This window comes from Vulpes vulpes, chromosome 3 (assembly GCF_048418805.1).
Source record: "Vulpes vulpes isolate BD-2025 chromosome 3, VulVul3, whole genome shotgun sequence".
In the NCBI taxonomy this organism is placed as follows: domain Eukaryota; kingdom Metazoa; phylum Chordata; class Mammalia; order Carnivora; family Canidae; genus Vulpes; species Vulpes vulpes.
Window position 1 is genome coordinate 137,303,715 of NC_132782.1, and position 27,147 is coordinate 137,330,861.

A 27,147-nucleotide genomic window follows, 5' to 3' on the forward strand; every position below is an offset into this window, starting at 1 on the left:
AATAAAGCATTATTATTTAAATCACGAATTTAGCTTCAGATTCCTTGTGCTGCCTACAATGCCTTGTGTTCAATACATGTTTTAGAAACAGATTACTTTAAATGCAAAGATTTTTCCCAACCGAAGATAAAAGCAATCATTGTCTTATTTTTGTAGGTTAGTCCCCTGCTCTTATCCTAAGCTCCTAGAACAGTTCCTGGCACAAAGTAGGCACTCAGGGAGTCCTGTTTGAATGACTGAGAGAATGCATAATAAGCTAGGCTGTTCCCAGTGACTTTGGGTAGTCTCTAAAAACACTGAATGCCACACACGCAGATATTAGGTAAATATTTCTTTATTAAATGATTAATTCCATAAATAAATTCTTTTCACTGAATATAAAATTAAAATCATTTACAAATTATTCCAGTATTACATTTCCCTTCCCTCCCCAAAAGCTACATTTTGATAAATAAAAACATTCAGTCTTAAAACACCTGATTTCTGTTTGCAGTTTAGAGTGCAGATAGCTGCCTCTCACGGACACTCACGGAGTGTCACCTTCGGGAGGGGACGGAAGCCCCTCCCATTTTACTTCTGTCAAAAGATGAAGGTTTTAACTGATCAACTAACTTTTTTTTTTTTTTAAAACAGTTGTAGAACCGAAAGGAAAAACGCCTAGAGAGAAATATGCTTACCAAATAATTTACAAACAGAAAACAGAACGTCATCAACACCACAAGCTCCAAAATGAAGCAGTAACATGTGCTCCAATATTACGAAGCGAAGTATTCTCCAATTGTGGCTGCATTAGTGTCCATCTGCACCAGCACACCTAGCAGTCTCAAAATACCTTAATACTACTCACGAATGAGCAATGCATCCCTTCTACAATGAGTCCCTCACCCCCACCGCCCCCACCCAGAGCTCCTGATCCTGGCACTCTTCTTCCCCCCTCCCTCCCCCCCCCCCCCAGTTGTTCCGTTTCACCCTCGTGCTGGAGACCCAGGTAGCAATTAGTCCCTAAATTTGTGGATGTCATTGAACAGCCTGTAGAAGGGGAACGCCGCCTCGTTGGCGTGCGGGCAGTTGTAGTTGCACTTGCAGGACTGGATCATCATGACGTTCTTGGAGAACGTCTCCCCGTCTTCGCAGCGGAAGCGCATCTTGACGGTGCGGGTCTGCTGCGGGGTGCAGCACCGACCGTCCACGCACGAGCCGCAGTACTTGGGCCGGTACTTCTTCACGCTCGAACATCCAGCGTAAGTAAACTTGACGGGCTCGGGGGATTTCTTGGTCTTGCTGCATTTCTTGCCCTTCTGGAAGGAAGAGGAAAGGAGGGGAGTTAGGGACTGTGCTGCTTCCCTTTCTCGCAAGAGAGCCCCACATCTGGCCGCGGGGCCCCGGGAGCTCACCTTCAGGCTGCTGTACACCTGCTGCCCGCAAGGCCGCACTTCGCAGATCCGGGTCTCCTTCACCAGGCGGCATTCAAGGTTGTCATTGGTAACTCGGGTGGAGATCCCCGTCCCACACGTCTTTGAGCACTGGGACCACGAAGTTGTTTGAACGATGCATTTCTGGCCGTGTAAAGGGTTGTACAGGATTCGAGGCTCCGTTCCAAAAACTAGAGACAGACAAGAGGGCACGTTTTTCAGAGAGGCAGACTGACCCCAGCACCTTCAGGTGCCCATTTCTACCAGGCTTCAAGCCAGGTGTGCTATCTCAGTACATCTTTCGGGCTCAGGCTAGACTTACCTGGGAGGCGCTTCAGGGAGCCGCCTTTTCCAACCGCGATTAATTCGTTGTTCCTGGTTAGCTCCACCTCCGAGGCATCGAACGCCAGCCCCTTGCCCAGGAGGCCATCCCCGTCGTCCAGGGGCTCCTTGGCATCGTCGTCGTCACAGACCCACTCCTCACAGCACTGGCCGGTAACTTTGACCAGCCGGGGGTTGGGACAGCCCAAGTTGGGGAGCGAGAGCTCTTGGGGACACAGAGGAATGCAGCCCACGGCGCCGTCGATACATGTGCACTGGTGTTTACAGTTGGGCTGGAAACTTTCCCCATTCTGGTAGATTCGGGAGTTGTATTCACAGGGTCTGCCCTCTGACTGAGCTGCAAAGAGCACCAGAAAAGGGAAAAAGAGGATCAAGTTCGGATTCCCAACCATGGCCTGAAACGCGTACATATTTTTCTGCTCTTAAATTCAGTTTATGGTAAAGTTCCCTACAATTCCTCGGGGACTCCAGACCAGAACAATAAGTTAGTCAGGAATCACTTTTCCGTATGCGCTTTTCGTTGGGCCCAGACACACTGAATTGCATTCCAGACTGCTGAAATCATGTGCCTTTCTGCCAAGCTACCAACAACAAAGCATCACCATACATGGTCTCAAAATTACTAAACTTCTGGACTACGAGGACTATTATTTTTTTTAAAGGGGCCAAACCACAAGCATCTCACCTCTGCAGATCCCCTTCAGAGCGGTGGAACTGGCGCCGAAATTGCATTCCAGCCCCTTGGTGTGGTCGCAGGGCTGCGTTTTGCTGCAGTCCTCGTTGAGCTGCTTGGCGCAGACCTTACAGCAGCCGCAGCCGTCCCGGACCAGCCCGACTCCCGGGGCGCACTTGGGCGCCTCCTGCGGGCAGTGGCAGGCGGCGGGGCAGGTGGAGAGCGCCTGGAGGGGGAGAAGGCACGCGTGAGCCTCGGCGCGCTTCGCCGGGGAGCGCAGGCCAGGGAGGGGGCTGCAGGAGGTGCTCCGACCCCGGCCGCCCCGGGTCCCCGGTCCTGTCCAGCCCCGCCGCTCCGGGCCGCGGCGCCCGCCCAGCAGGCCCCCGACGCGTCTCCAGGGGCGGGGGCGGGGTGGGGGGCGCTGAAAGAAAGAGCTAACCCGAGACGCCCCCGAACTGTCCAGTTTATAGTTTTTTCCCTGGCCGCGGGCAATGTGGGGGACAGGCCTGCGAGGGCGGATGGGGAGGCGGAGGCCACAAGCACTCACCAGCCTGGCCAGGTGGAGCAGGGTGACGGCGAGGGCGAGCGTCCTGGCGGCGCGGGAGCTCATCGTGGCGCGCAGGGGGAGTCCGGGCGAGCGGCGACGCGGGGGCGCCAGCCCAGGGAGCGCGGGGTCGCGGACGGGCCGGCGGGTCCGGGGCGGCGGGGCGGCGGGCCCGCTGGCAGCAGGGCGAGGGCCGGGGAGGCGAGCGGGCTACGGCTGCCGGCGTCCTGCTCTTGAGGTCCTGCCCGGGGAGGCGCGAGGGGCGCGGGGGCTGCTCGGGGGCGCTCTCGCTCGCGGTCTGCCGAGCGCCCGGAGCCCGCCCTTTATACGGGCCGGCCGCGGCGCCGCGTGTTGCAGTGACGTCGGCGCTGTCTGCGAGTTCCAGAATTCTCAAACATCTCAGGAATGCTGGTTGGCGCGGGCTGCTGCCAAGCGCCTCCCCTGGCTCCGTTGCACCTTTTTTTTTTTTTTTTTTTTTTTTTTTTTTTGGGTCCTGGACCCGTCAAGAAAACAATCTTCCGTTTTTTCCACTTTTCAATAACTCCTTCTATTGGGGAGGGCTCTTCCTGGCGCGGTGGCGCAGAAGGTGGTGGAAGGGGCGCAGGGGGAGGGGGGCGCGCGGGGGGGGGGGGGCGAGGTCCGTACTCCGCCGGCCCGGGGAGGGTGGGAGGACCTGGGAGGGAGGAACAAAACCGGTTTTGTTTGGTGATGCCGAGTGGACCGGGCAGCCTCGGAAGCCCTCGCCCGGGAAGGCGGCGAGCTGTTTGCTTGTTTACGGAGAAGGTGAGAGTCAAGTCACCTACGGAGGGGCGAGGGTGTCCGAGGGCCAGGACTGTGTGTGGATTCCGTGGACGCACGTTCGAATCGAGTCCGAAGCCTGGGCACTGGGCATGGTGTTTATTAGCCGAGTTAAGTGTATTGCAAATTAATACCCGCAGTGCAGTGGCATTTATGAATGGAAGGGGGGGGGGAGTCCACTTCCCCCACTGTCTGGCAGATTCCCAGGCAGAGGTCTTCCCCCTTCCGCCCCCCCCCTCCCTTTTCTGGTCTGTCGTACTTGTTTGTTTTTGGAGGTTCCCACTGTAGTTCCAGCCCACTGCCTGGGTTGGAAGTCCGAGAGGAAACGCACGCAGGGAGTTCTCCGGGAGGCTGACTTCGACTTCCTCGCGGAGGCGGAGGCCGGGCCAGCCCTTCAGCCTCCCTCCCGGGCCGGCGGGCGGCGTTGCCGACTGAGCAAGCAGCCCGCCCAGAGCCCCGGGGACCAGGTTGCGGGGATGTGTCCTGAGATCATCACCTGTGTAGACCGCGATGCCAAACCGGATTCCAGCCCCGTTGTGCCCAGTGGGGTCCACAACGCTAAAGGTTTTGTGGGGTTCTCACCACGTTTCCCTGGGGCCACTCAGAAGCCTCCCGATTTCAAATGAATTGCGATGCTTCTCTAGTCAAGTACAAAGGATGAGGATGGAGATCTAATGTTCTGTAATAAAACAACAGAATATAAGATCCCCTTCTACCTTGAACACACTCAGTAGAAGAACCTCCCCTCCCCACCACACACACAATTTGCTTTAACAGCATCAATATCGTTACTGTGATTGATAAATTTCCCGTCAACGTTTCAAAAACCATCTTCTTGTGCAATTTTAAATAAAAACATACACAAGTAATTATGCGGATCTTTCTTTTATATGCGCTCTAGAACTCTTTGTCCTTTTTAAAGTGGAGGGCTGCTCTGTCTTCACAATCTAGCAGTCTTGCTTAAGTGCTCCAGTGCCAACTTTTCTGTGAATGACTCTGATAATCACGATGAGAAGCTATTGCAATGAAATCATCCTCCAGTAAAGAGAACTGTGGCTGGAAAAGAGTTAAGTTTCATTCATTCGAAAGTGCCCTTTCATAAGTCTAAGAGGCTTTTGCTAGTTGGGAGTAGGATCTCTAAGGCTTTGTTGGAGGGGGTTTAGGGTGCGGGGCTTACTTTTCAAGACTATGGCTTGTCAGGTGTTATGCAAATTAAGCAAGGAAAATCTGGGCCCTACTTCTTACTCGAGACAGTCCATCCATTATTATTTGGAAAACGTCCCCCCCCCCCCCCCCCGCATTAAAGCTTCATTATTGTTTCCGTCTTAATGAAGTGACTGGGGATGGGGGTGAGTAGGCGCAGTACAGGGTGGGAGGAGGTCGTGGGCAGAGAATGGAGAGGAGTGTTCCTGGCTTCTGTTGTGGAGTCTTTTCTATTTGACTTCATGGTTGTAAGTATTTCCAGATGGTGAATCAGACACCAGACGTAACAATATTTCCATATTTGGGTATAGCAGTAGCCTGCGTTTTTAACATTTTTCTGCCTCTGTTATCCAACCACAAAGCATTCTTGACAGCTTCAAATGTTGTTAAATATAGACTTAACTTCTGTTCCCAGAGCAGGAAATTCTTTGGAATTCCTTGTTTTTCACGCAATCTGTCTATCATGATTTAAAATAAAATCGTAGTGGATGATCCAACTGGCCGGTGTATATACCTTGCTCTTTTATTGAGGGGGGCGGGAGATACGCAAAGAGATTCAGTCTGCCACACAGCTTTGAAACACAGGCCATTCCAGAGATTCCTTTAAAAATCAGATTAAAGTTTTCTAACAAGGGTGTGTGGGTTTGTTTCTGGGCTTCAGTTGGATCTTGGAGGATGAGTTGGTCCCAGAGAAGAAACTTAGAGAACCTTACCATCAGCTGCCCATTTAAAGCAGGGAGTATACTATGGGGGGGGGGGGGAGCGGGGGAAGGGTTGGGGAGCTGGAGCACACAGGGCCAGGAGGTAGGGGAGAGGGAGAGACTGGAGCAACCTATGTGCACAGCCTTTCCATATACTATGTCCTGGGGCGCCTGCTAGTAGTAAACGACGGCATCAGCCGAGAGGAAGAGCAGCTCCTCACGTCCTGCTTAAGGATGGTCCCGAAACCCCAGATGTCCCGTCGCCTCCTCGCCTCCTCCTGCTCCGCTGAGAGCCGCAGATCAGTTCACGTTGACAGATTAGAGGGGAAATGTGCCAGAGTTTATGGGTAAGTGTCTCGGATGCTAATTCTGCATGGCTCTTTTGCTCTTTCTCCTCGCTGCCCCCTGCGCGGACGCCCCGCGAGGGAAGGACGGGCCCGCCTTGCTTGCTTGGGCTGCAAGGCACCGAGGAGGAGCCGCCTGTCCCCGGCAGCCCCTAGCTGGGAGCTGGGGGACGGGGACATCTCTCACCCGCTCCTGCCGGGGAAGTTCAGGTCACCCAAAGAGGGGCTCACTGTCGGGCGGCAACTGAGGATAATCATCACCCTCGGGCTCCAGGTTCCCAGCCCTAGACCAGTGTCCCTCCAACTTGGGCGTGTCTCGGAATCACCTGGAGGTCTGATTGATTGATTGATCGCTGGGCCCAGCCCCGGAATTTCTGATTAGCTACATTTCGCACAAGCCCCGAGGTGCTGCTGCTGCTGGTCGGGAATCCCAGCCTGAGAGCCTCGGACGCTGGGGGTGCCTCTGGCAGCTGTGTGTAAGCGCGTGCAAGCGCCCCCAGACTCAGGCACTCGCCTGCGCCCCCGGGCCCACCACCTCGCTGTTCAGAGCCCCTTTAATGAACGGAGCAATTTATGGGGACGGGGAAAGGTCGGCTTGGAGGGGGCGCCCCCGCACCATCCTTCCTCTCCACCCCGCTGTGCACCCCCCCGCCCCCCTGGAGGTCCCCGGGCTGACGGCGGCGGCGGCGGCGGCGGGCGGCCCCGGGGAGGGCCTCGCGGCCCTGGGGACCCTGCGGGGGCGGGGCCGGGGGCGGGGCCCTGCGCGCTGCGGGGCCGCCGGCCGCCCGCCGCCCCCTGCCGGCCGCCGGGTCCGCGCGCCCGAAGCCTCGGCGGCGGGCAGGACTCGGGGTTTCCGGCGGCGCGCGCCGCAGGACGTTTCCAGCCCCGGCCCATATTTGGAGAAAGTCTTTCAGGACTCCGTCACCCGGCCCCCGGAGCTGGCCCTGCGACCTCGCCGCCGCCGCCGCTGGGGGCCGGGGCCGGGGCCTGGAGCGCGCCCGCCCCGCCCTCGCCGCACCCCCGCGAGGCCCAGGCCCACCCCGCGCCGCGTGGGAGGCGGGCGCGGAGGGCGCCGCGGCCGGATTAGGTCACTTTTCCCGTCCGCCCCCCACTGTTGACTCGTCCTCCCGGCGGGGCAGCGAGGTGCCGCGCTGCCAGACTGCGGGGTACGCCCAGGCGCGGGGTGCGTGTCGGAGGGGGCGGCTGTGCCACTCGGAGCCCACCCGGGAGCTGGGACGTGCAGCGGGCTCTGGGGAGAAGTCCCCAAGGGCTGGGTCCTTCCACCCCTGCAGGGAGGGAGCCCGGAGCTCGCCCTGGGCCTCCCACGGCCCCTGGGCCTCCTTCTCATCGAGCTCCCAGGCGGGCACAGACACCCCCCGCCCCCCATAGGAAGCCCCAGCCCTGCCATCCCCAGCCTCCAGCTTTCGCTAAGCTGCATCCTTCACCCGGAACTTGGGAAAGGAGACCAGTGGGTAGCAGAGCAGCAGCAGCCCTTTTCAGGGCCAAATAGCTTGCCATTCTCTCCTCCAGGAGGACAAGCAAACGCTTACACCTGTCCATGTCAGGCAACGTTTAGAATGCCTGCTGGATGTTGACTCCTTTAATTCTCCAATCCCCCCCCCCCCAACTGGGGCAGATCTTCTTGTTGACACGGTTTTCTATCTAAATGAAGAAGTGGAGGCCCAGAAGCGGCTGGCCCAAAGACACCCACCTAGGAGGTAGCAGAATTGGACCCAGGCGTCTTGGTTCCAACAAGCCTTGTACTTCAACATTGTCCATACTGCCTCTTCCCCATCTCTTCATTCAGGCCTATCCCCTTCTCCTAGAATTTTACCTTTATTTAACTCTATCACAGCCCAGCCAGATGTTCCAGGATAAACGTACCAGATAAAGAAATAGTTGGGATCCCTGGGTGGCGCAGCGGTTTGGCGCCTGCCTTTGGCCCAGGGTGCGATCCTGGAGACCCGGGATCGAGTCCCACATCGGGTTCCGGTGCATGGAGCCTGCTTCTCCCTCTGCCTGTGTCTCTGCCTCTCTCTCTCTCTCTCTCTCTGTGACTATCATAAATAAATAAAAATTAAAAAAAGAAGAAGAAGAAATAGTTGATATGTCCACTGAAGCTGTGCCGACCTCTGAGAAATTGCCTGATGCACCAGCTCTTCCGGAGCCAGGGGGAAGGGGTGTTGCATTTGAACAGGAAAAGGCTTCATGCAAATAAGTTTATATAGTGGGCTTTTAAGCACCTGGGCAGGCCGGTGGAGAAGATATCCAGGACCTTTGGGGTCCTTCTGATAACTCACAAGCCACACTGATCAAGGAGTCTCAGCATCCGGCATAAGGCTTGAGCTGGTAGGAATTGCATTTGTCACAGAGATAGAGTTTTCAAGGTCACTTGCTTGATAGTTTATCAGTTTGAGCGTTCCTTATGGATTGAATATGCTATTAGCCTGATTTTTCCACTAGGCATTATGAATATGATTATGTATCTAAGGGCAAATTGTTTATCCCCTTCAAACCCAGGATTTATACAGAGCTCATGGTGTGTCATGGCCCTGTGGTAGGCGGTAGTGACATTAGAAGGAGGGCTTCAACACTGACCTTCCCCCCGAGGACTCGGCAGTCTGTTGCTAAAGTGGGTACAAAGTGCTGTGTGGACGCTTCTCTGCCTGGGGAGTGAGGGTGGAAATACTCTGAGTCTGAAAGGATGAGCAAGAATCTGATACAAGAGAAGACTTTGGAGACAGAACAGAGCCTTGACCATGCATGACGAGGATGCACCTGGTGTATCTGGACCATGGGCTTCATTTGGGGAACTAGCAAGAGAAGTTAGCTCAGCCATCTGTCGTGACACTGGGATGCTGGCAGTGGTGAGCCATGTGAGGTTTTGCCTTGATTTCCTCATCTCTAAGATAACAGGGTTGCCCCAGCTCAGGGTAACATGCACTGAAGGGCTCACCGGGGTCAGCCAAGCAACAAAATGCCGTTGCAAGGATTCATGGTGGCTGACACTCGGCTTCAGCATTGGGGAATCATGGTGATAGCAGGCACCAGCCCTGGAGGTTGGAGAGGTTGATAGGTGAAAAATGCAGGGCCAGTGTTTGCCTGTTTTCTCATTTTTTTAAAGGCTACCAGAGATGTGGATTTTTCTGTGAAGTCCTTTAATTTTTTAAATGTTGGCTATTAATTAAAACAATGTTAAAATGCCATCTAAGTTAACCCTAGGAAAATCAAAGAAGGCGGTGTTTGGGGGCTGCCAGTTGTGATCTCTCTGGCCTGAATAACTCTAGAACCTATCCTGCTCCAGCATTCTCTTACTCCCAACCACTCACAAAATATCAGGTGATAGCACCCTGGGTTCCCTTTAAGTGTCAGGTTGACTAAACTTTCACTTGCTTAGGAATCAGGGCTGCCACTTAACTGAGTTGTGGGAATTTATACTTTATAAACAAAACTGGAATGTGTCTTTTTCTTATTTGCCACTTTACTCACTCCCAGACACTACTGAGTTTCCTTCTTCCTTCTCCCTCTGAATTTATGTTATAAGCAGCTGGCATTGCCTTGGCAGCATGGTAGGAAACACTTTTTTTTAGGGCATCTGTAACCAAGGGAACTATATCTGTTTACTTCCTCCACCTGGCCTCTGTCCACAGGAAGCCAGGCACTTCTAACCCCCTTACCTTACAGAACTTATTATTGATGATAACACAGAAATATTTCATTGGAACAGACTAGAAGGCACCTCTCCAACTCCACCCTGCAATCCATCTTCTACACATGATTAAGCAATATGATATATATTAATTATAAGTCACTATCAAATGGCTCCAAATTCAAACGATTAAGAATTAATCTCCTCTTGTGTTTTATTAACAAAGCTCCCTGTCTCTTAGTTGCCCACTTAAAATCACACACACCACATTGAGGATTTAGAAAAGATTTGATTTGGGCACAGTACTTGAGCACACAGACAGATCCTACAGAAAAATTGAAGCAATTTATTATTGCCAGCTTTTTGCCGGTCCAAGGACTAACTGCAAAGGAGGATTCCGGCTAATGGCCTGATTATGTGAAATAGGACATAAGACATGTTTAATGCTCAGCAGGATGCTTGGGACATAGTAAGTGCCTAATAAATTCCAATTACTGCTACTGCTAAACCCCATCATTACCTTCACTTTTACTACAATTAGCATAGAATGAGCTAGCTTCATTCTCCAGAGAATATTCTGTATTCTTTGGACTAGATGAACTCAAGTTATAAATGGTACATAGATGAAGTGATTTTTTAAAAGTTCCATGCAGCCCAGTTCTCTGGCTTGCACTGGAGCCCCCATGACCATGTAAGAAGGCACTTGAGCTTTGCCTGTCATGGAATTGCAGATTGGCCTACAGGCAGTGGTGAGCCATGTGACATTTTGCCTTGATTTCCTCATCTATAGAAGCTAATGGGGTTGCCCCAGCTCAGGGGTCATGCACTCAAGTGCCCCAGGGACCAGGCAGGTACAAAACACCATGCCTGAGGAGTATTGGCAGCTAACTCTTGGCCTCAGCATATGGGAGCCATGGGGATAGTTCTATCTGTGGGGCCTGGGTTTTGCCTGCCAGACTAGGGAGTTAGCATACATAGATGGGCTAGTGATTTTTTTTTTTTCAAGTAGGATAAGTTTTATGATTTCGTCATCATAGAGTTGGGCCAGGTTTCTTTTCTTTTCTTTTCTTTTTTTTTTTTTTTTTTTTTTACATTTTTTTAAAAATTTAAATTCAATCTGCCAACATATAGTATAACATCCAGTGCTCATCCCATCAAGGGCCCTTCTCAGTGCTAGGTTAGTGATTTTATCTAATGTATATGCCCTTGTTGGTTATAGTATTCCATTTTATGTCCCTTTAAATGATGAAAAAGCTGAGGCTTAGCTAGCCAGAGTCAGTAAGTGGTGCAAGGGCACACAGCCCTTAAGGGAGAGCAGAATGTCTGTCTCCAAAGGCTATTGTTTTGAGGGGGAACATGGGATTTGCCCTCCATGAAGTCTGCCTTAAAGTTTAGAAACGTGTCCTCAACTTCTTGACCTCCCCTTAACAACTGACTGTGGGTGTTACTTGAACATATTTCTTAACGTGTCTTGGACTTATTTGGTTGTCATAATCATGGGCCCCACCTTCTTCACAGGAGTCTGGTAATGAATGAGTTAAACAATAAAAGAGGGCTCCCTCCACAAGGAGACCCTTGCCTAAGCTTGCTCCTATTTCCTCTGAAGAAAGAGAGATGTGTCAGAACAAAGGAGGAGCTCAGAGATTGAGAGATACTTCTACTGTAACTTAGTCATCACCATCTACTTAGTTACTTGAGGCACTGAGCAGCCACCTCCCACAACCATGGGTCACCCTCACAACAGTTACTAAGCACGGAGCCCTGCAGGCACCCGCCTCGAACACCCTGTGTCTCTGAGACTTGCAGACTTGCGCAAGTGTCTCTCAGCTCTGGATGTGAGGGTGGGGGTAGGGTGCCCAAGGTTCTGACAATAAGTAAAAAGCAAAGAGCACTTTGAGTCTAGACCCAGGTGTTTCTTTTAAATTTGGTGCCCCCTTTCCTTTGAGTAACTTTTAGCTCTCCAAAGGGGGGGACATAAAACCCTGTTTTTAAATAGCCAATCTTTCTTTTTTGGAGTTATTTCTAGCTTTTTTTCCCCTTTCTTTTAAAACTGACATACAATTGACATATAACATTATATTCGTTTCAGGTATACAATATATACTTGTATATATTGGGAGATGATCATCACAGTGTGTCTAGTTAACACCCATCACCACACATAATTACAATTCTTTTTTTCATGTGAGGTGAACTTTGAAGATCTACTCTCCTAGCAACTTTGAAATATACAATGTGGTATTATTAACTATAGTCACCATGCTATGTGTGACATCCCTAGGATTTACTTATTTTATAACTGGAAGCTTGTGCCTTTGACCACCTAAACAATCAATTCTTTATTTTTTGTTAAAGATTTTATTCATTTGAACACAGGCAGGCAGACATTTGAAGAGAAACAGAGAGAGAGAGCATGAGTTGGTGGGGGGGAGGCATTACCAGACTCCTTCATTTCCAGACTCCTGCTCAGCCTATGTTGGGCTGATCTGAGGACCCTGAGATCATGACCTAGCAGAAGGCAGACACTTAACCATCTGAGCCACCCGGGCCCCCCCTAAACAGTCAATTCTTAATGGACAAAGATAATATGCGTTCAATGCTTGAATTTCTGAGATTCTGGGAAAGGCTCCTAGGGAATTATAAAGCACAGAATATATACTGAAGCATTGCAGATCCAGAAGCTTGGTAATTCAGGTCAATCTGATAAATACAGTGTGTATGCCAGGCCTTGTGCTAGGTGGCAACACAAAGAGGAATAATATCTAGACTTTGCCATCAAGGCTCTCACAGCCTGGGGAAGATGTAGATGTTCGTGCAGATAATACAATATGGTGACTTATGCTCTACGTGCAGTGCAACCAAATTGCTTTGGGAGTACAGATGAGGGACATCTAATTTAGAGTCCCACCATTTAAAGATGTGAGGACTTGTTCAGTTTGTAAGTTTGGATGGCTGGGAGGGCTCAGGCACAGCTATGCACAGGCACTAACACACACATTCCCTTTGAAGCTGGTAATTGCAGAAAACATGTGCATCTTCTTGAGACATTAGGAAAAACACCTAAAAGTGAGAATTTTGAGATGAACCTCTCAAAATGCATTGATTATAGACAAGAGCAGCCCTTTGGGTGCTGGTGAAAATTCTCTATCACTATGGATCCTTCTTTCTGAGAAGGGAGGGAAAGGAACTGACATTTACAGGGCACTTGACAGGAACCAGATGCCTTAAGGGTTATCTCATGTAATGTTCAAGAAAATCCCCTAAGATGAACATTTTGACATCTTTCTAAGCTTGAGAAGTGGGGGATTCAGAGAAGTTAAGCAACTTGCCCAAGACCAGGCAGTTAGAATGGGACCAAACAAGGATTCTAATCCAGTTCTGATTCCAAAGCCTGTGCCCTTTCTCCATTTCTGCTGCACTGTCCTGACTCCCTGAGTTTCCAGTCCCTTTATGAGTGTTTGCTCTTTTTTCTGTTTTCTTGTATTGCTACCGTCCCACCTTTATAGAGCCAGCCTTTTCTTTTTTCTTAGCATTTTTGGATTTATTGATGTTGAAGTCTTTGAACCACTGGTGAGTCTGGCTTCTAAAAGGAGGCACAGATTGAAGTAAATGGGGTCATTACCATCTTGTCGACATCATCACCACATCATTATAATCTGAGAGCAAGCATGGTGACATTAATCTCCACTTACATTTGCCCCCTTGCTGGGCACTGTGTAGAATAATTTAGATGTGTGTGACTTCTGTTACCTAAGGACAGATGACAAGCTCCAGCGGCTGTAAAGTTTAATGAGAAATAACGAAGCAAGTATTATTTGGGGATTCTGTGTTTGAAAGAAAGAGGGAAAGTACAGTCAGAGCCTGCACTAGAGCGCTGTACAGTCTCTATAAAGGCAAGGTGGTAACAATAAAAGATAACAGAAAAAGAGCAAATACAGAGAGTGGAGACTCAGAAGGAAGGAAGCTAGGTGACTATATGAAGAGGGTATTGGTCCAGTGCACTGAGGCACGTGCACATTCACGTGCTCCTGTGTTGGGGAAGGTAAGGATGGAGGGTTGGAGTGAGAAGATCATAGTGAATTATGACATTCCCATGGATTCATTTCCTTTTCTTGTTATCATTGATCTGGATTTCACTCAACTTTCTTTTCTCTGGGCTTTCACCACTTTCTAGGTCATCATTCTGCTATTTTGAATAGAGAAATCCTTCCCTCTTAGGCCAGGAAAGGTAACCAGAAAGGGCCTACTTTCATAGCTGGGCCATCTATTTTCAAGGGCTTGCAACCCTAAAAGCTGGGGCCACAGAATGAGACAGGGGTAAGGGTGGGAAGGGGAGCAAGCTCAGGGAAGCCTTCTGAAGTGGCATAAACTGAGGATTGAGACAATTTCCACTTGAAGTCACCTCTCCACTTATGAGTCATTAACCATCTGGAACCAAGCGCAGTTAATTTAGCACCACGTTGGAAAGCTTATAACGTGAACTGCATTCCAGGGCCCGGGCATCCAGGTTTTAATCCTTTGTAAACGCCTCTCTTTTGGAACACAATTTGGTGTCAGTACATAGGAACTAAGAATTGTGCCAACTGGTGAGTCATCGCTCTCTGCTTTCTTCCAGAGCACTGTGGGAAAAGGATGGGCAGACTGGTTCAGATAAAACCCAGTCCCACCCAAACTCTCACTGAAAGCTGGAAACAAATCCATTTTTTAAATGTTTTTAAAATCTAATTGAACTCCGAAAAGCGATAATAAGCCTCTGTTCTTTGATTTCAACTTGGATCTGAAGACTTGTTTTGTTTTTCTAAGTCTCTAGGCTATCACACTGAGTTTTAACCCTTTAGTATGTGCTTGCCTTTTAAAGAATATTTAATAAGTGATTGCACTGTGCTAGGTTTTGGGGATACAAAGCTATGGTCCCTGACTTTGAGGGCCACACAGGCGAGAGCAGTGAGAGCATGCGTAAATAATATGTGCGTAAATACCGTGTAATAAATCCCTTCATAAAGGTACACCATCTTTTCTGGATCTCTGTCTGAACAGGGACCCATACTAAGGGTGAGGTTCTCTCATTGCACTGGACGGTGTTGCTCTTGGAACTTCCAGTACTTCCTCTGCAAACTTGGAAGAACCAAGCAATGTTTTTCTCTGCTTGAATTTAATGGACTCTGCTTATGATATAGTATCAGCAGAAACCTTGGGAGTCCTCTGACAACCTCTCATTAGTAAGGGGTTGGATATTTTTATCTTGAATGCCTTTCTACTTCCCTTTGATAAGTTATCCAGGTGTTTATAGCCTTTTGGGTAAACTTATGTCTTCTGGTATTCTAATGATAACTAGCGGATATGTGAATTATATTTTTGGCCTTAGCTGAAATGGTGCCTGGTGAATTCTCAAGAATTCTGTTATATAGTTTTAAAGGTGAACCCAGTTATGTGAAGCTTTTTTTCCTAGGCGGTTGACCACAGTGGGAGTGGGCAAGAAGGAAGAGCATATTAAGAGGACAGTACGCCAGGATTCTATTACATTGGTGGCATTTTAGAGAATTGTTTAATTTGATTCTACCATTGTTTGTGGTGTGCCGCCTGGCGTTATTTCCTTTCCTCTATTTACTTTGGCTTCAGTTTTCTCTTATTTGTCAAGTTTCTTAATGTGGAAGCTGAAGTTACTGATTTTAGATTTTCTTTCTATTATAAGCATTTGGGGCTATACATTTCTGTAATCTTGACTTCAACCGTATCCCGCAAGTTTTGATATGTTGCTTTTATTTTCATTCAGTTCAAAGGACTTTCTAATTTCCTTTATGGGGATCCCTGGGTTGCTCAGTGGTTTGGCACCTGCCTTTGGCCCAGGGCGTGATCCTGGAGTCCCAGGATCGAATCCCACGTCTCCGGTATGGAGCCTGCTTCTCCCTCTGCCTGTGTCTCTGCCTCTCTCTCTCTCTCTGTCTCTCTCTCTCTCTCTATGTCTGTAATGAATAAATAAATAAATCTTTAAAAAAATAATTTCCTTTATGATTTCTTTTTTACTTCTAAGTTATTTAAATGTGGGTTATTTACGATCCAGCTATTTGGATAGTTTTCAAGTATCATTCTATAATTTCTAGTTTGGTTTAATTGTGGTCAGAAAATCAACTGTATGACTGGAAATCTTTTAAATTTATCGAGATTTGGGGATCCCTGGGTGGCCCAGCAGTTTGGCGCCTGCCTTTGGCCCAGGGCGCGATCCTGGAGTCCCGGGATCGAGTCCCGCGTCAGGCTCCCTGCATGGAGCCTGCTTCTCCCTCCTCCTGTGTCTCTGCCTCTCTCTCTCTCTTTCTCTCTCTATCATAAATAAATAAATAAATCTTTAAAAAAATTATCGAGATTTGTTTTATGGCCCAGAATATGGTCTATCTTGAAAAGAATACTTATGCTGTTGTGGGTAGAGTGTTCTGTAAATGTTAGTTAGGTTAAGTTGTATGATAGTGATGTTCAAGTGTTCTGTATTCCCACTGATGTTTGTCCACCTATTCTTTGGATAATTAAAAGAGGAAGATTGAAATCTCCAACTGCAGTTATGGACTTGTCTATTTTTCCTTTTAGTTCTGTCAGTTTTTTGCTTGATATATTTTAAGCATCTGTTATTAAGTGCATAAACATTTAGCTTTACTAAATACTCTTGATAAATTGACCCCTCTCTAGTTATGAAATGAAATGACTTTCTGTAATAGTTAATTTTATGTGTCAACTTGACTAATTCATGGAATATCCAGATATTTAGTCAAACATTATTCTGAGTATGACTTTGAGGGTGTTTTTGATTAAGATCAACATTTGAATTGGTAAACAGAGTAAAGTGGATTGCTCTCCCCAGGGTGGTGGGTGGGGGCAGCAGGGGTGGGGGGTGTTCCTCCGATCAGCTGAAGGCCTAAATAGGACCAAAGACTGAGTAAGAAGAAATTCCTTCTACCTGAGTGCCTTTGAGCTGGGAACATCAGTTTTTGTCCTGGGTTTGGACTGGAATTGAAACATCTGCACTTCCTGGGTCTTGAGCCTGCTGGCCTTAGGATCGGAACTGCACCATCAGCTCTCCTGGGTCTCCAGCTTGCTAGCTGCAGATCTTGGGATGTGTCAGCCTCCATACTCCTAGGAACCAATTTCTTTTTTTTTTAAGGATGGGAGGGGCAGAGGGAGTGAGGGGGGAGAGAGAGAATCTTAAGCAGGCTCCACACATAGCACAGAACTCGATCTCACAACCCTGAGATCCTGACCTAAGCTGAAACCAAGATTTGTATGCGTAACCAACCGAGCCACCAGGTGCCCCTAAACTGTGTGTGTGTGTGTGTGTGTGTGTGTGTGTGTGTATCTCATATTGGTTCTGTCTTTTTGGAGAACTCTAGTACATTCTCTTTAGAGAATACTATTAGGGAGTAATACTCTTCACTCTGAAATCTGCCAACTCCAGCTTTCTTTTGATTAGTGTCAGCATGTTGTATTTTTTCATCTCTTATTTTTAATCTATGTGTGTGGGTTTCTTGTTTTGCTTGTTTATCCAATGTAACAGCCTCTGTCTTCTAATTAAGCTGTTTAGACCATTCATACTTAATGTGATTATCGATACAGTTAAGATTAATTTCCCACCTTGCTGTTTTTCATTTGTCCCATCTATTCTTTATCCCTTTTCTCGACTTTTCTTCCTTTTTCAGACTGAATTTTTTTTTATAATTCTATTTTACTCCTTTTATTGGCATATGGGCTAAAACTCTCTGTTGTTTTATTTCCTGGTTGCTTCAGGGCTGACAGTATACATTTTAAATTTATCAGAGACTGCCTTCAAGTGATTTTATACTGTTTCACATACAGTATAAGTACCTTATGGCAGTGTGACACTACTTCTCCCTGAAGCTCTTCTTTTACTGTTTCTTGTGCAGGTGTGCTGGTGATAAATTATCTCAGCTTTTGTGTATCTAAAAAAGAATTGGTCTCATTTTCTTTTTTTAACTTTTTAGTTTTGAAATAATGTAGACTCTAGAAAGTTGCAAAAAAAAAAAATATTAGAGTCAGTCCCATGAACCTTTCACTGACATTTCTCCAGTGATGGCATTTTATAACTGCAGCACAATAAAACCAAGAAATTCATGAGTACAGTACTGTTGACTAGACTACTGACCTTATTCAGTTTTTATCAGTTGTTTCCTATACTTGTTTGTGTTTTTTACCTCCATATTTGAAAGTTATTTTTCCTGGATATTGGACTTCTATGTTGCCAATCTTTTCTTTCATTAAAAGATGTCTCCCTAAAAAAAAAAAAAAAAAAAAAAAAAGATGTCTCCCTGCTCTGGCTTGTGTTGTTTCTGATGAGACATCTTATGACATTCTTATCTTTATTCTTCCCTAGGTAATGTATCAATGCTGTGGCTGCTTTTAAGAGTTTCCTCTTTATCACCAGTTTTAAGCAATTTGATTATGATGTGCCTTGTGTAGTTTTTTTTTTTTTTTTAATGTTTCTTGTGCTTGGGATTCTTGGATATCTATAGGTTTATAATTTTCATCAAATTTGGAAAAATTTTTCAGCCTTATTTCCTCAAATATGTTTTGGTCTCACATCACACTCCCTCTCTACATTTAGGAGACTCCATAGTAGGTCACTTGAAGTTTTTACCAAGTTACTGGACTCTATTTTACTTTTAGTCTTTCTTTTCCTCTATGTGTTTTAGTCTGGATAATTTTTAATGCTATATCTCAAGTTCATTAATCTTTTATGACAGGCATATAATCTGCCATTAATCACATTTATTGTATTTTTTTTTTTTACATTTACTATATTTTTCATCTCAGATATTCTATTTTCAACTCAAGAAACTTAATTTGGGTCTTTAAAATATCTCCAGGTACCTACATAGCAGAGTTCATCTTTTTATGGCCTGCTTGACCTTGTTGAATATATAGAGTATAATTATAATAACTCTTTTATTAATGTCCTTTTCTATGAATTCTATCATATATGTTATTCTTGGGTCTGTTTCTACTGAATGATTTTTCTCCTCAATAGAGATCATATTTTTCTGCTTATTTGAAAGCTGGGCAATTTTTGATTGGATGTCAGGCATTGTGAATTTTATCTTGTTGGGTGCTAACTGTATTCATATTATTTAAATTATTATTAGATTTTGTTCTGGAACATAGGCTACTTGGAAGCAATTGAATCCCTTCAAGTCTTGTTTTTAAGCTTTATTAGGGACCAGAGCAGTATTAATCTAGGCTGAATTTGTTCCTACTACTGTGGCTAAACCTTTCTGAGTACTTGAACTGCTGTGCCCTGACTTAAAATTTTCACTCTGGTTGGTAGAAACACAAACTATTCCCAGTTCTACATGTGTTCCAAAAATTGTTCCCTCTGCTCCTTTTATTTATTTATTTTTTTGATTTTTTTTTTCCCTCTGCTCCTTTTAGACAGTTCTTTCCCCAGCCTTGGATAGTTTCCTCACCTGAACACACCATTCAGTACTTAGTTAATGACATGAAGGCTGCGCTTTTCAGATCTCTGAGACTTCCCTGTCTAAGTACTCTGCCCTATTTTCTCTAGACACTTTGGCTTCTCTAGATACCTACCTCTTCTAAGCAACTCAGGGAGACTGCTGGACTCTGTCTGGGTCCCTCTGCCCATACTGCAGCCTGGATATTCTTTTCAGGAAGTAAGCTGGGGTAACTAAAGGTCTCAACTCTTATTTTCCTACTCTAAGTAATCACTAGACTATACTGTTTGATGTCCTGTGTCTATAAATGTTTCACATATTTTGTCTGATTTTAGTATTTGTTGCAGGAAGGAAAGTAAATATAGTCATTTTAGCAGAAAATGGAAGTTCTGCAATTGGAATTTTGCTGAAGAAACTTTATAGGCTCCCTAGGGCTGCCGTAACAAAGTATCACAGACTGGATGACTTAAAACCACAGAAATGTGTTCTCTCATAGTTCTAGTGGCCCAAAGTCCAAAATCAAGGTGTCAGCAGTGCCATGCTCCTTCCAAAGACTCTTCCTTGCCTTTTTTAGCTTTTGGTGGTTGGCTGCAACCCTCAGTATTCCTTGGCTTTAGATACATTACTCCAATTTCTGCTTTCATCTTCACATGGCCTTCTCCCTGATGTGCTGTATCTCTATGTCTAAATTTCATCTTCTTATAGAGGCACCAGTCATTGGATTATAGTCCACCCCAGGCCAGTCTAATCTCACCTTAACTTGATTACGACTATGTCTTAGTTTGGGGTGCTATAACAGAATATCGTAGATGGGGTAGCTTAAGAAAAAAAAATATTTCTCACAGTTCTGGAGGCTGGGAAGTCCAAGAGACCTAGCAAGCGACTGATGAGCACTAGTCCTGGTTTGCAGATAACTGTCTTCAGTGTGTCCTCACAGCAAAGAGAGCAGAAAGGTTTTCATCTCTCTTGTGTCTCTTCCCATAAGGGCACTGATGTCATTTATGAAGGCTCTACCATCATGATTTAATTATGTCCCATAGGCCGCATTTCCAAGGCTTCAACATGAATATGTGGGGATGGGGGACGTAAACATTCAAGAATTCAGTCCCTAGCAATCTGCAAACACCCTACATCAAATAAGGTCACAGTCACAGGTACCAGGAGTTAGCACTTTAACATATCCTTGGAGGGGACACAATTTAACCCATAGTGGAAATATTTATTCTTCTTTGCTTTTTAAAAGCTCTCTCTTTTTTTTTAAAGTAAGTTGTATACCCAATGTAGGACTTGAACTCATGACCACAAGATCAAGAATTATATGCTCTACCAACTGAGCCAGTGAGGCATTCCCTTCTTCATTTTTTAAATTATTTTTTACATTTTATAAGGTTTTTAAAATTTTCATTCCTGTGTAGTTAACATACAGTGTTATATTACTTTCAGTAGTACAAATATAGTGATTCAATATCTCTGTACACTGTCAGTGCTCATTACAGTAATTATACTCTTTAGCCCCCATCACCTATTTCACACATGCCCCACCCTATTCTCCTTCTTGATTAAAGTATATTTTAAATGAAACAAAGGTGACTGACCAATCTTTCTGGGAAACTGTTAAAATACTCTGTGTTATTATTTTATCTTTAGATATCCTCAAGTATTTATGATGGTTTCTAAATCAATTCCATATTTATCTTCCCTTAATTATGATTTCTTAATACAATGAAATTATTGCTTTAAAATTTCTCATATTGGCTTTAAAAAAATAGAGCCATTATATATTTTTCGGTCTTCTGTTTCACCCTGAACCAAAGGGATTATTAGGGATTAAAAGGGTTCAAACTGGAAATTGTAGGAATCAGCTGCTGTGATGTTATCTTAAAAATAGCTTCTTGCCTGAGGATTAAAATGTGTAGTCAATTAAATCTTCATTATTTGGAGGGATTAGAAGAAATTCTGTCAAATAGACAGACCCTTGGTTCCATTTACAAATTCTTTTTAAAGGAAAGCCAGAAAGGAATCACTCACATACTCATCCAATCTCTAATAAAGTTTAATTCCATGAGCTAATATAATCAATGACAGAACCATGGTCAAAATTAGAACAGGACTCATAAAGGTCTACATTCTAAAGGGATTTTCCTTAGGGTTATAATAGGTGTTTAATCATCCATGTGCCTATGGATCCACAGGCTTTCTGAGGTGGAAGGGATTTCTGACATTGCCATTATCATATATGTTGTATTGTTTTAATTGTCTGTTTATGTGACTTTCTCCCTCAGAAAACCTGAAGATAACAAATACCTTGGTACTTAACACAGTGTAATGTAGTAGGTTTTCAGTAAATATTTGTACAAGAGATGACAACATGAAAAGAGGAAGGAAGGCCCAAACAAGTGAATGAAGGAATAAGGCCCAAAGAAGTTTAACATCCTGTCTGTGGCCACAGAGACGATGATAGGCTAGAATGAAAACTTGCTTTCCTAGTTCTCAAGTAATTTTCTTTACAACATTTCCTATATTTATTATCTCTTTAAATCTTAGTTCTTAAAAATAAATAAATAAATAAATAAATAAATAATTCTTAGTTCTTTATCCACATTTTACTAATTTTCATGAATAATAATAGATAGCACTCTTGTGGTATTTACTATCTTTCTGGTATTTTTCTAAATGTTTTCAATATATTAAGTCGTTTGATTTTTTTTAAAGACTGTATTTATTTATTCATGAGAGACACAGAGAGAAAGGCAGAGACACAGGCAGAGGGAGAAGCAGGCTCCCCATGGAGAACCCGATGTGGGACTTGATCTCAGGACTGCAGGACCACAACCTGAGCCGAAGGCAGACGCTCAACCACTGAGCCACCCAGGTGTCCCAAGTCATTTGATTTTTATACCAACTCTATAAGATAGGCACTATTTCCCCTATATTACAGGAAACTAAAATACGGAGATGTTGAGTAATATACTCAAGGTCACATGTCTAGTAATTGCTAAAGCTGAGATTGGAACCCGGGCAGTCAAACACTGGAGTCTGAATATACACCATTGTGATACATTTCCTGAAATAAAGTCACATTGTCTTTTTTGTTAAAGTTCGGTGAGGGTAAGTCAACTAATATTTAGCAATACAAAAATAGCAAAATACAAATTTTATTGCACAAAGAACATATATGTTTTAATGTGTCAATTGAGTTCAAGATGCTCAAAATTTTTTCCCCTGGAAGATACAGAAGCAATAGAAAAATATCATGTTTGTAAACTAATATTACTATTGAGAAATAAATTAAAGATATTCCTTGGGTAGTAGTTTGACAGGGTTTTTATAAATAATATTCCAAAAGTTGTGACTGATTCTTTGTTTCTACAAGATAGTTAAGACTTACTGTTTTTAAACTTGTCTGTATAGTTCTAAGGTGAAAGTCATTCTAGTGCTATTCATTTTTTTAATTGATTACTTTAGGGTTTGCAATGTACGTTGTTAAACTTATCCCATTCTTTCTTCAAATACAATTACATGGCTTCATACATACGTAAAAAACTTAAAATGGTATAATTCCATTTCCATCTCTGATCCTTGTGCTATCACATCATACATTTTACTTCTATATATGTTTTAAGCTCTGCAATGCCTGGTAATTCTTTTTACTTCAGTCAACTGTCTTTTAAAGAAATTTTAAAATGAGAAGAAAAGTACTTTATATTTACTCACATATTTATCATTTCTGACACTCATTTTTCCTTTGTGTAGATCCAATGTTCCATCTGATATGATTTTCCTTTTGCTGGAGAAACTTCCTTGAATGTAATTTTGTAGCCCAGGTGTGCTGATGATAAATTCTTTCTTTTATTTATGTAAGGCAGTTTTTATTTTGCTTTAATTTTTGAAAAATATTTTGCTTCTCCCACCCCCTTTGGCACTTTAAAGATTTTATTCCATTGGCTTTTGGCTTGCATGTTTCTGAAAAGAAATAAGTTGTCATTCTTATTTTTGTTGCCTCTAGGTAATCCGTCTTTTCTTCTGGCTGGTTTTAATATATTCCCTTTATTGTTGATCTTCAACAGTTCAGTAATCATGTGCCTTGGTGCTGTTATTTTTTGTTTTTATCCTGCTTGAGATCATCAAATTTCTTGGATCTGGGGGCTTATAGTCTTTGTCAAATTTGGGAAATTTCTAACTATAACGCCTTTACATATTTTTCTGTTTTCCTTTCCTCTCCTAGGACTTCAATTTCATGGCTGTTAGACTGCTTGCTGTTATTTCAAAAGTCATGAAGCTTCTGTTCATTTTTTTCTTTTAGTCTTTTTTTCAACTGGGGCTTAATTTTGGATATATTTTAAATTGCTGTCCCCTCAAATTCACTAATTTTTTTCCTTCTGCAGTGTCCTATTTGTTGTTAACCTCATCAGTGAAATTTTTATTTCAGATAGTACATTCTTCATCCCTAGAAGTTCTATGTGGTTCTCTTAAAGATATCTTCCACTTCTCATAATATTTATGTTTTCCTTAAATACTTGTACATAGTTATAATAGTTGTTTTAATGTTATCTTCTAGCATCATTATCTCTGGCATTTTTAGGTCTGTTTCTATTGATTAGTTTTTCTCCTGATTCTGAATCACATTTTCCTGCTTCTTGTCATGTCTAGCAATTTTCTATTGGAAGCTGAGTACTATAAATATGTTGTTGAGTTTCTGTATTTTCTGTCTTTCTTTAATAGTGAGTCTTTGTTTTTGGCAAGTAGTTAAGTTACAGGCAGATTAGTTTGATTCATTTAAGGCCTCATACTTTCTAAGGCAGGTATAGAGTAGCCTACTACTAAGATGTGACTCTACTCTGTCTGTACCAAATGATCTAGAATGTCATTGATGTCTCTCTACTAGTCAAAATCAAAAATCAGGGATGCAGTTTAAAAGAAGCTGGTCACAATGGCCTCACTGAGAAGGTGATGGTTGACACAAATGCTTTTCTTTTGCTTTTCTTTGCTGGAGCAGTGGGTGTAAATTATTCTAATAATATTGATATATGATGTCAAACTTCGCAGATCATGTTTTATACCTTCACCAGCAGTTTGGGAGAATGCCTGTTTCACAGTATCTTTGCCCAGTGTTTCCCTGGTGTAGTGCTTGTCAAATTTGCCTCACAGTATCCTTGCTAGCATTGAGTGTGATGTTTAATAACTTATGATATAGTCTCTTGGAAGGACTATCATGCAGTCATTAGGATCATGTTTTTTGAAAACTACTTAATAACCTGGGGGAAGAACTCTCAAACTAATGTCAATAAAACAAAGGTAGAATAAAAAAGTTGATATGCATCAAGATCTTACTATTAAATAAAGATCATATATATTCTTTGTTAATAGCATTTATCCATGGATAATGGCATTGTGAGAGATTGTTATATTCTCATTTTTTTAGTATAACTTTGATACTAAAAACTACTCCAAATTGTAAGGTATCTGATAAATGGATTATTCCAAACATGGAAATACTTTAAGAGCAAGGAAGTCTGCCCACATGGAAACCATATGCCCTGGGACACCTGGGTGGCTTAATGGTTGACTGTCTGCCTTTGGCTCAGGTTGTGATCCCGGGGTCCTGGGATCAAGTCTTGCATTGGGCTCCCCGTAGGGAGCCTGCTTCTCTTTGTGCCTATGTCTCTGCCTCTCTCTCTGTGTCTCTCATAAATAAATAAATACAATCTTTAAAAAAAAATATGCCCCCAACAAACTAGAACTGGAGTCACATCTTTTAGTACATCTATTCATCAGGAATCCTCTAATAATGGAGCTATCTGAGCTATTGAAAGGAATGTCCTGACAGGTCCTCCCACCTAATTGTGAATTTATAAAAGTTATGTAATTGGCCAACTCTCTGTTTTGGATTGGTTTTATTTGTTTTGACTAATTTGAACCAAATGCATTTTCCTTGTCTCCCATCTTACCCTTTAAAACACTGAATTTGCTAGGATTGCCATAAGAAAAGATCACAGATTAGTTGGTTGAAACAATAGAAATTTATTCTCTTACAGTTCTGTAGGCTGAAGTCCAAGATCCATGTGCTGCCAGGGTTTTTTTTTTTTTTTTTTTTTTTTTTTTTAGTTATTTATGATAGTCACACAGAGAGAGAGAGCGAGAGAAGCAGAGACACAGGCAGAGGGAGAAGCAGGCTCCATGCACCTCGAGCCCGACGTGGGATTCGATCCTGAGTCTCCAGGATCGCACCCTGGGCCAAAGGCAGGCGCCAAACCACTGCGCCACCCAGGGATCCCCAGGGTTTGTTTCTTCTGAGACATCTTCCCTTAGCTTGCAGATATCCATCTCCCTGTTCTTCATCTGCTCCTTACTTTGTATGTACCTGTGTCCAAATTTCTTCTCATAAGGACACCAGACATATTGAATTAGGGCCCACACTAATGACTTAATTTTATTTATTTATTTATTTGTTTTTAAGATTTTATTTATTTATTTGACAGAGAGGGAGAGAGCACAAGTAGAGAGAGCGACAGGTGGGGGGAGAGGGAGAAGTGGGCTCCATGCAGGGCAGGGAGTTTGACATGGGGCTCAATCCAGAACCCTGGGATTATGACTTGAGCTCAAGGCAGACACTTAACCAACTGAGCCACCCCCAAGAGCCCCTAATGACTTCATTTTAAATTATTTACTTAATTGCATCTTTATATTTCTAAATATAGTCACTTTATGAGTACTGGGGGTTAGGACATCAACATGTGAATTTGGGAAGGGCACTGTTCATTCCATGATACTGAGTAACTTTAGCTCTTCAAATTCCTTATGGAGAAAACACATTTCTTTGCTCTCTGAGCATAACCTCTAGAACCCAATGTGTGTGGTGTTGAATTTTGACTCTTTCACTTTAAGAGCTGTTTGATGTGAGACAAGATATCTAGCCTCTTTACACTTAAGTATCATCATCTCTCAAATGGGGACAATACAAGTACATACTCATAGATTTATTGTAGCATTCAGTGATTTAATTTATGCAGATTTGAAGAACAGTGTTTGTCACAAAGCTGTATAGTTGATGCTCAATAAAGATCAGCTGTTGTTATATCAAATTGTCTTATTAATATAGTTGCCTAACACTGTATTTGACATGGGAAATATAGCGATGAACACAAAAAATACTCTGTCTTCACCGAGGAAGGATTTTTCCCCTGGATCTATGTATCATTCTTATTTCTGGTGAGACAACTTGTGTTCTTCTTTTAAAACTTCTGTGTAGAGGGATCCCTGGGTGGCGCAGCGGTTTGGCGCCTGCCTTTGGCCCAGGGCGTGATCCTGGAGACCGGGGATCGAATCCCATATCAGGCTCCCGGTGCATGGAGCCTGTTTCTCCCTCCGCCTGTGTCTCTGCCTCTCTCTCTCTGTGACTATCATAAATAAATAAAAATAAAAAAAATAAATAAAACTTCTGTGTAGAAAAACCTTTCTAAGGGCTACTGAACAGTCAAAGCATGCTTGATCTCTGCCCTTGCCTCATTGTGGGCACTGACTCTTAGACGGTTTATAGATTTGAGGAGAGGTAAAGTCTGAAAAAGAAGCCCATGGTGATAAATCCTACATTTTCTTTATGATTGTCTCCTCTTTCCCAACTCTTTAGACAACACACACACACACACACACACACACACGCTTATAACCTCGTAGCTGTGCTAGACACATTTTGTAAACCCACGTGCCCAGATTCTGTATGTAGATAATGCTGTCTTGTGAAGTTGAGGTACCTACTCCATTAAGAAGTCCTCGTAGAATATTTGGATGACTAAAAATGTGGATGATGTGTCTGTCCTTTGTACACCAGCTCTCTCACCCTTCTGTGGGAACATGTGCTTTAGGTACTTTTTCAAGCAAGGACTTGTGCTGATCCACCTCATACATTAATTCTGGCTGTAGTAATACTTTGGGAAAGGAATATGAGCCCAAAAATAACCACAAGGAGAAGTGTGTCATGAAAGGTCATGGCAGTGGGGCAGAGGATATTGGACAGAAGAGATCTAAAAAT

At 44.2% G+C, this 27,147-nt stretch overlaps 1 protein-coding gene and 1 long non-coding RNA gene across 3 annotated transcripts in view; one reads left to right on the forward strand and one right to left on the reverse strand.

The window, feature by feature from the left end:
- Positions 1 to 318: 318 nt before the first annotated feature.
- CCN1 (cellular communication network factor 1) lies at positions 319 to 3,181 on the reverse strand. 2 transcript variants are annotated; one of them, XM_026004816.2, is made up of 5 exons: positions 2,975 to 3,181; positions 2,440 to 2,653; positions 1,735 to 2,091; positions 1,395 to 1,603; positions 319 to 1,298 (listed from the first exon to the last, which is right to left on the reverse strand). In XM_026004816.2, exons 1-5 carry the CDS (start codon positions 3,035 to 3,037, stop codon positions 996 to 998), a joined length of 1,146 nt encoding a protein of 381 aa, XP_025860601.1. In that variant the 5' UTR covers positions 3,038 to 3,181; the 3' UTR covers positions 319 to 995. The 2 variants fall into 2 exon arrangements, with proteins under 2 accessions (XP_025860601.1, XP_072610808.1); XM_072754707.1 differs by having other exon boundaries at positions 769 to 1,295; positions 2,975 to 3,169.
- A 2,567-nt stretch (positions 3,182 to 5,748) lies between these two features.
- LOC112924415 (uncharacterized) overlaps positions 5,749 to 27,147 on the forward strand; it is a 97,148-nt gene continuing 75,749 nt past the window's right edge. The window contains exon 1 of the long non-coding RNA XR_012000789.1: positions 5,749 to 6,020. This is a non-coding gene — a long non-coding RNA (uncharacterized lncRNA). The remainder of the gene's footprint in view (positions 6,021 to 27,147) is intronic.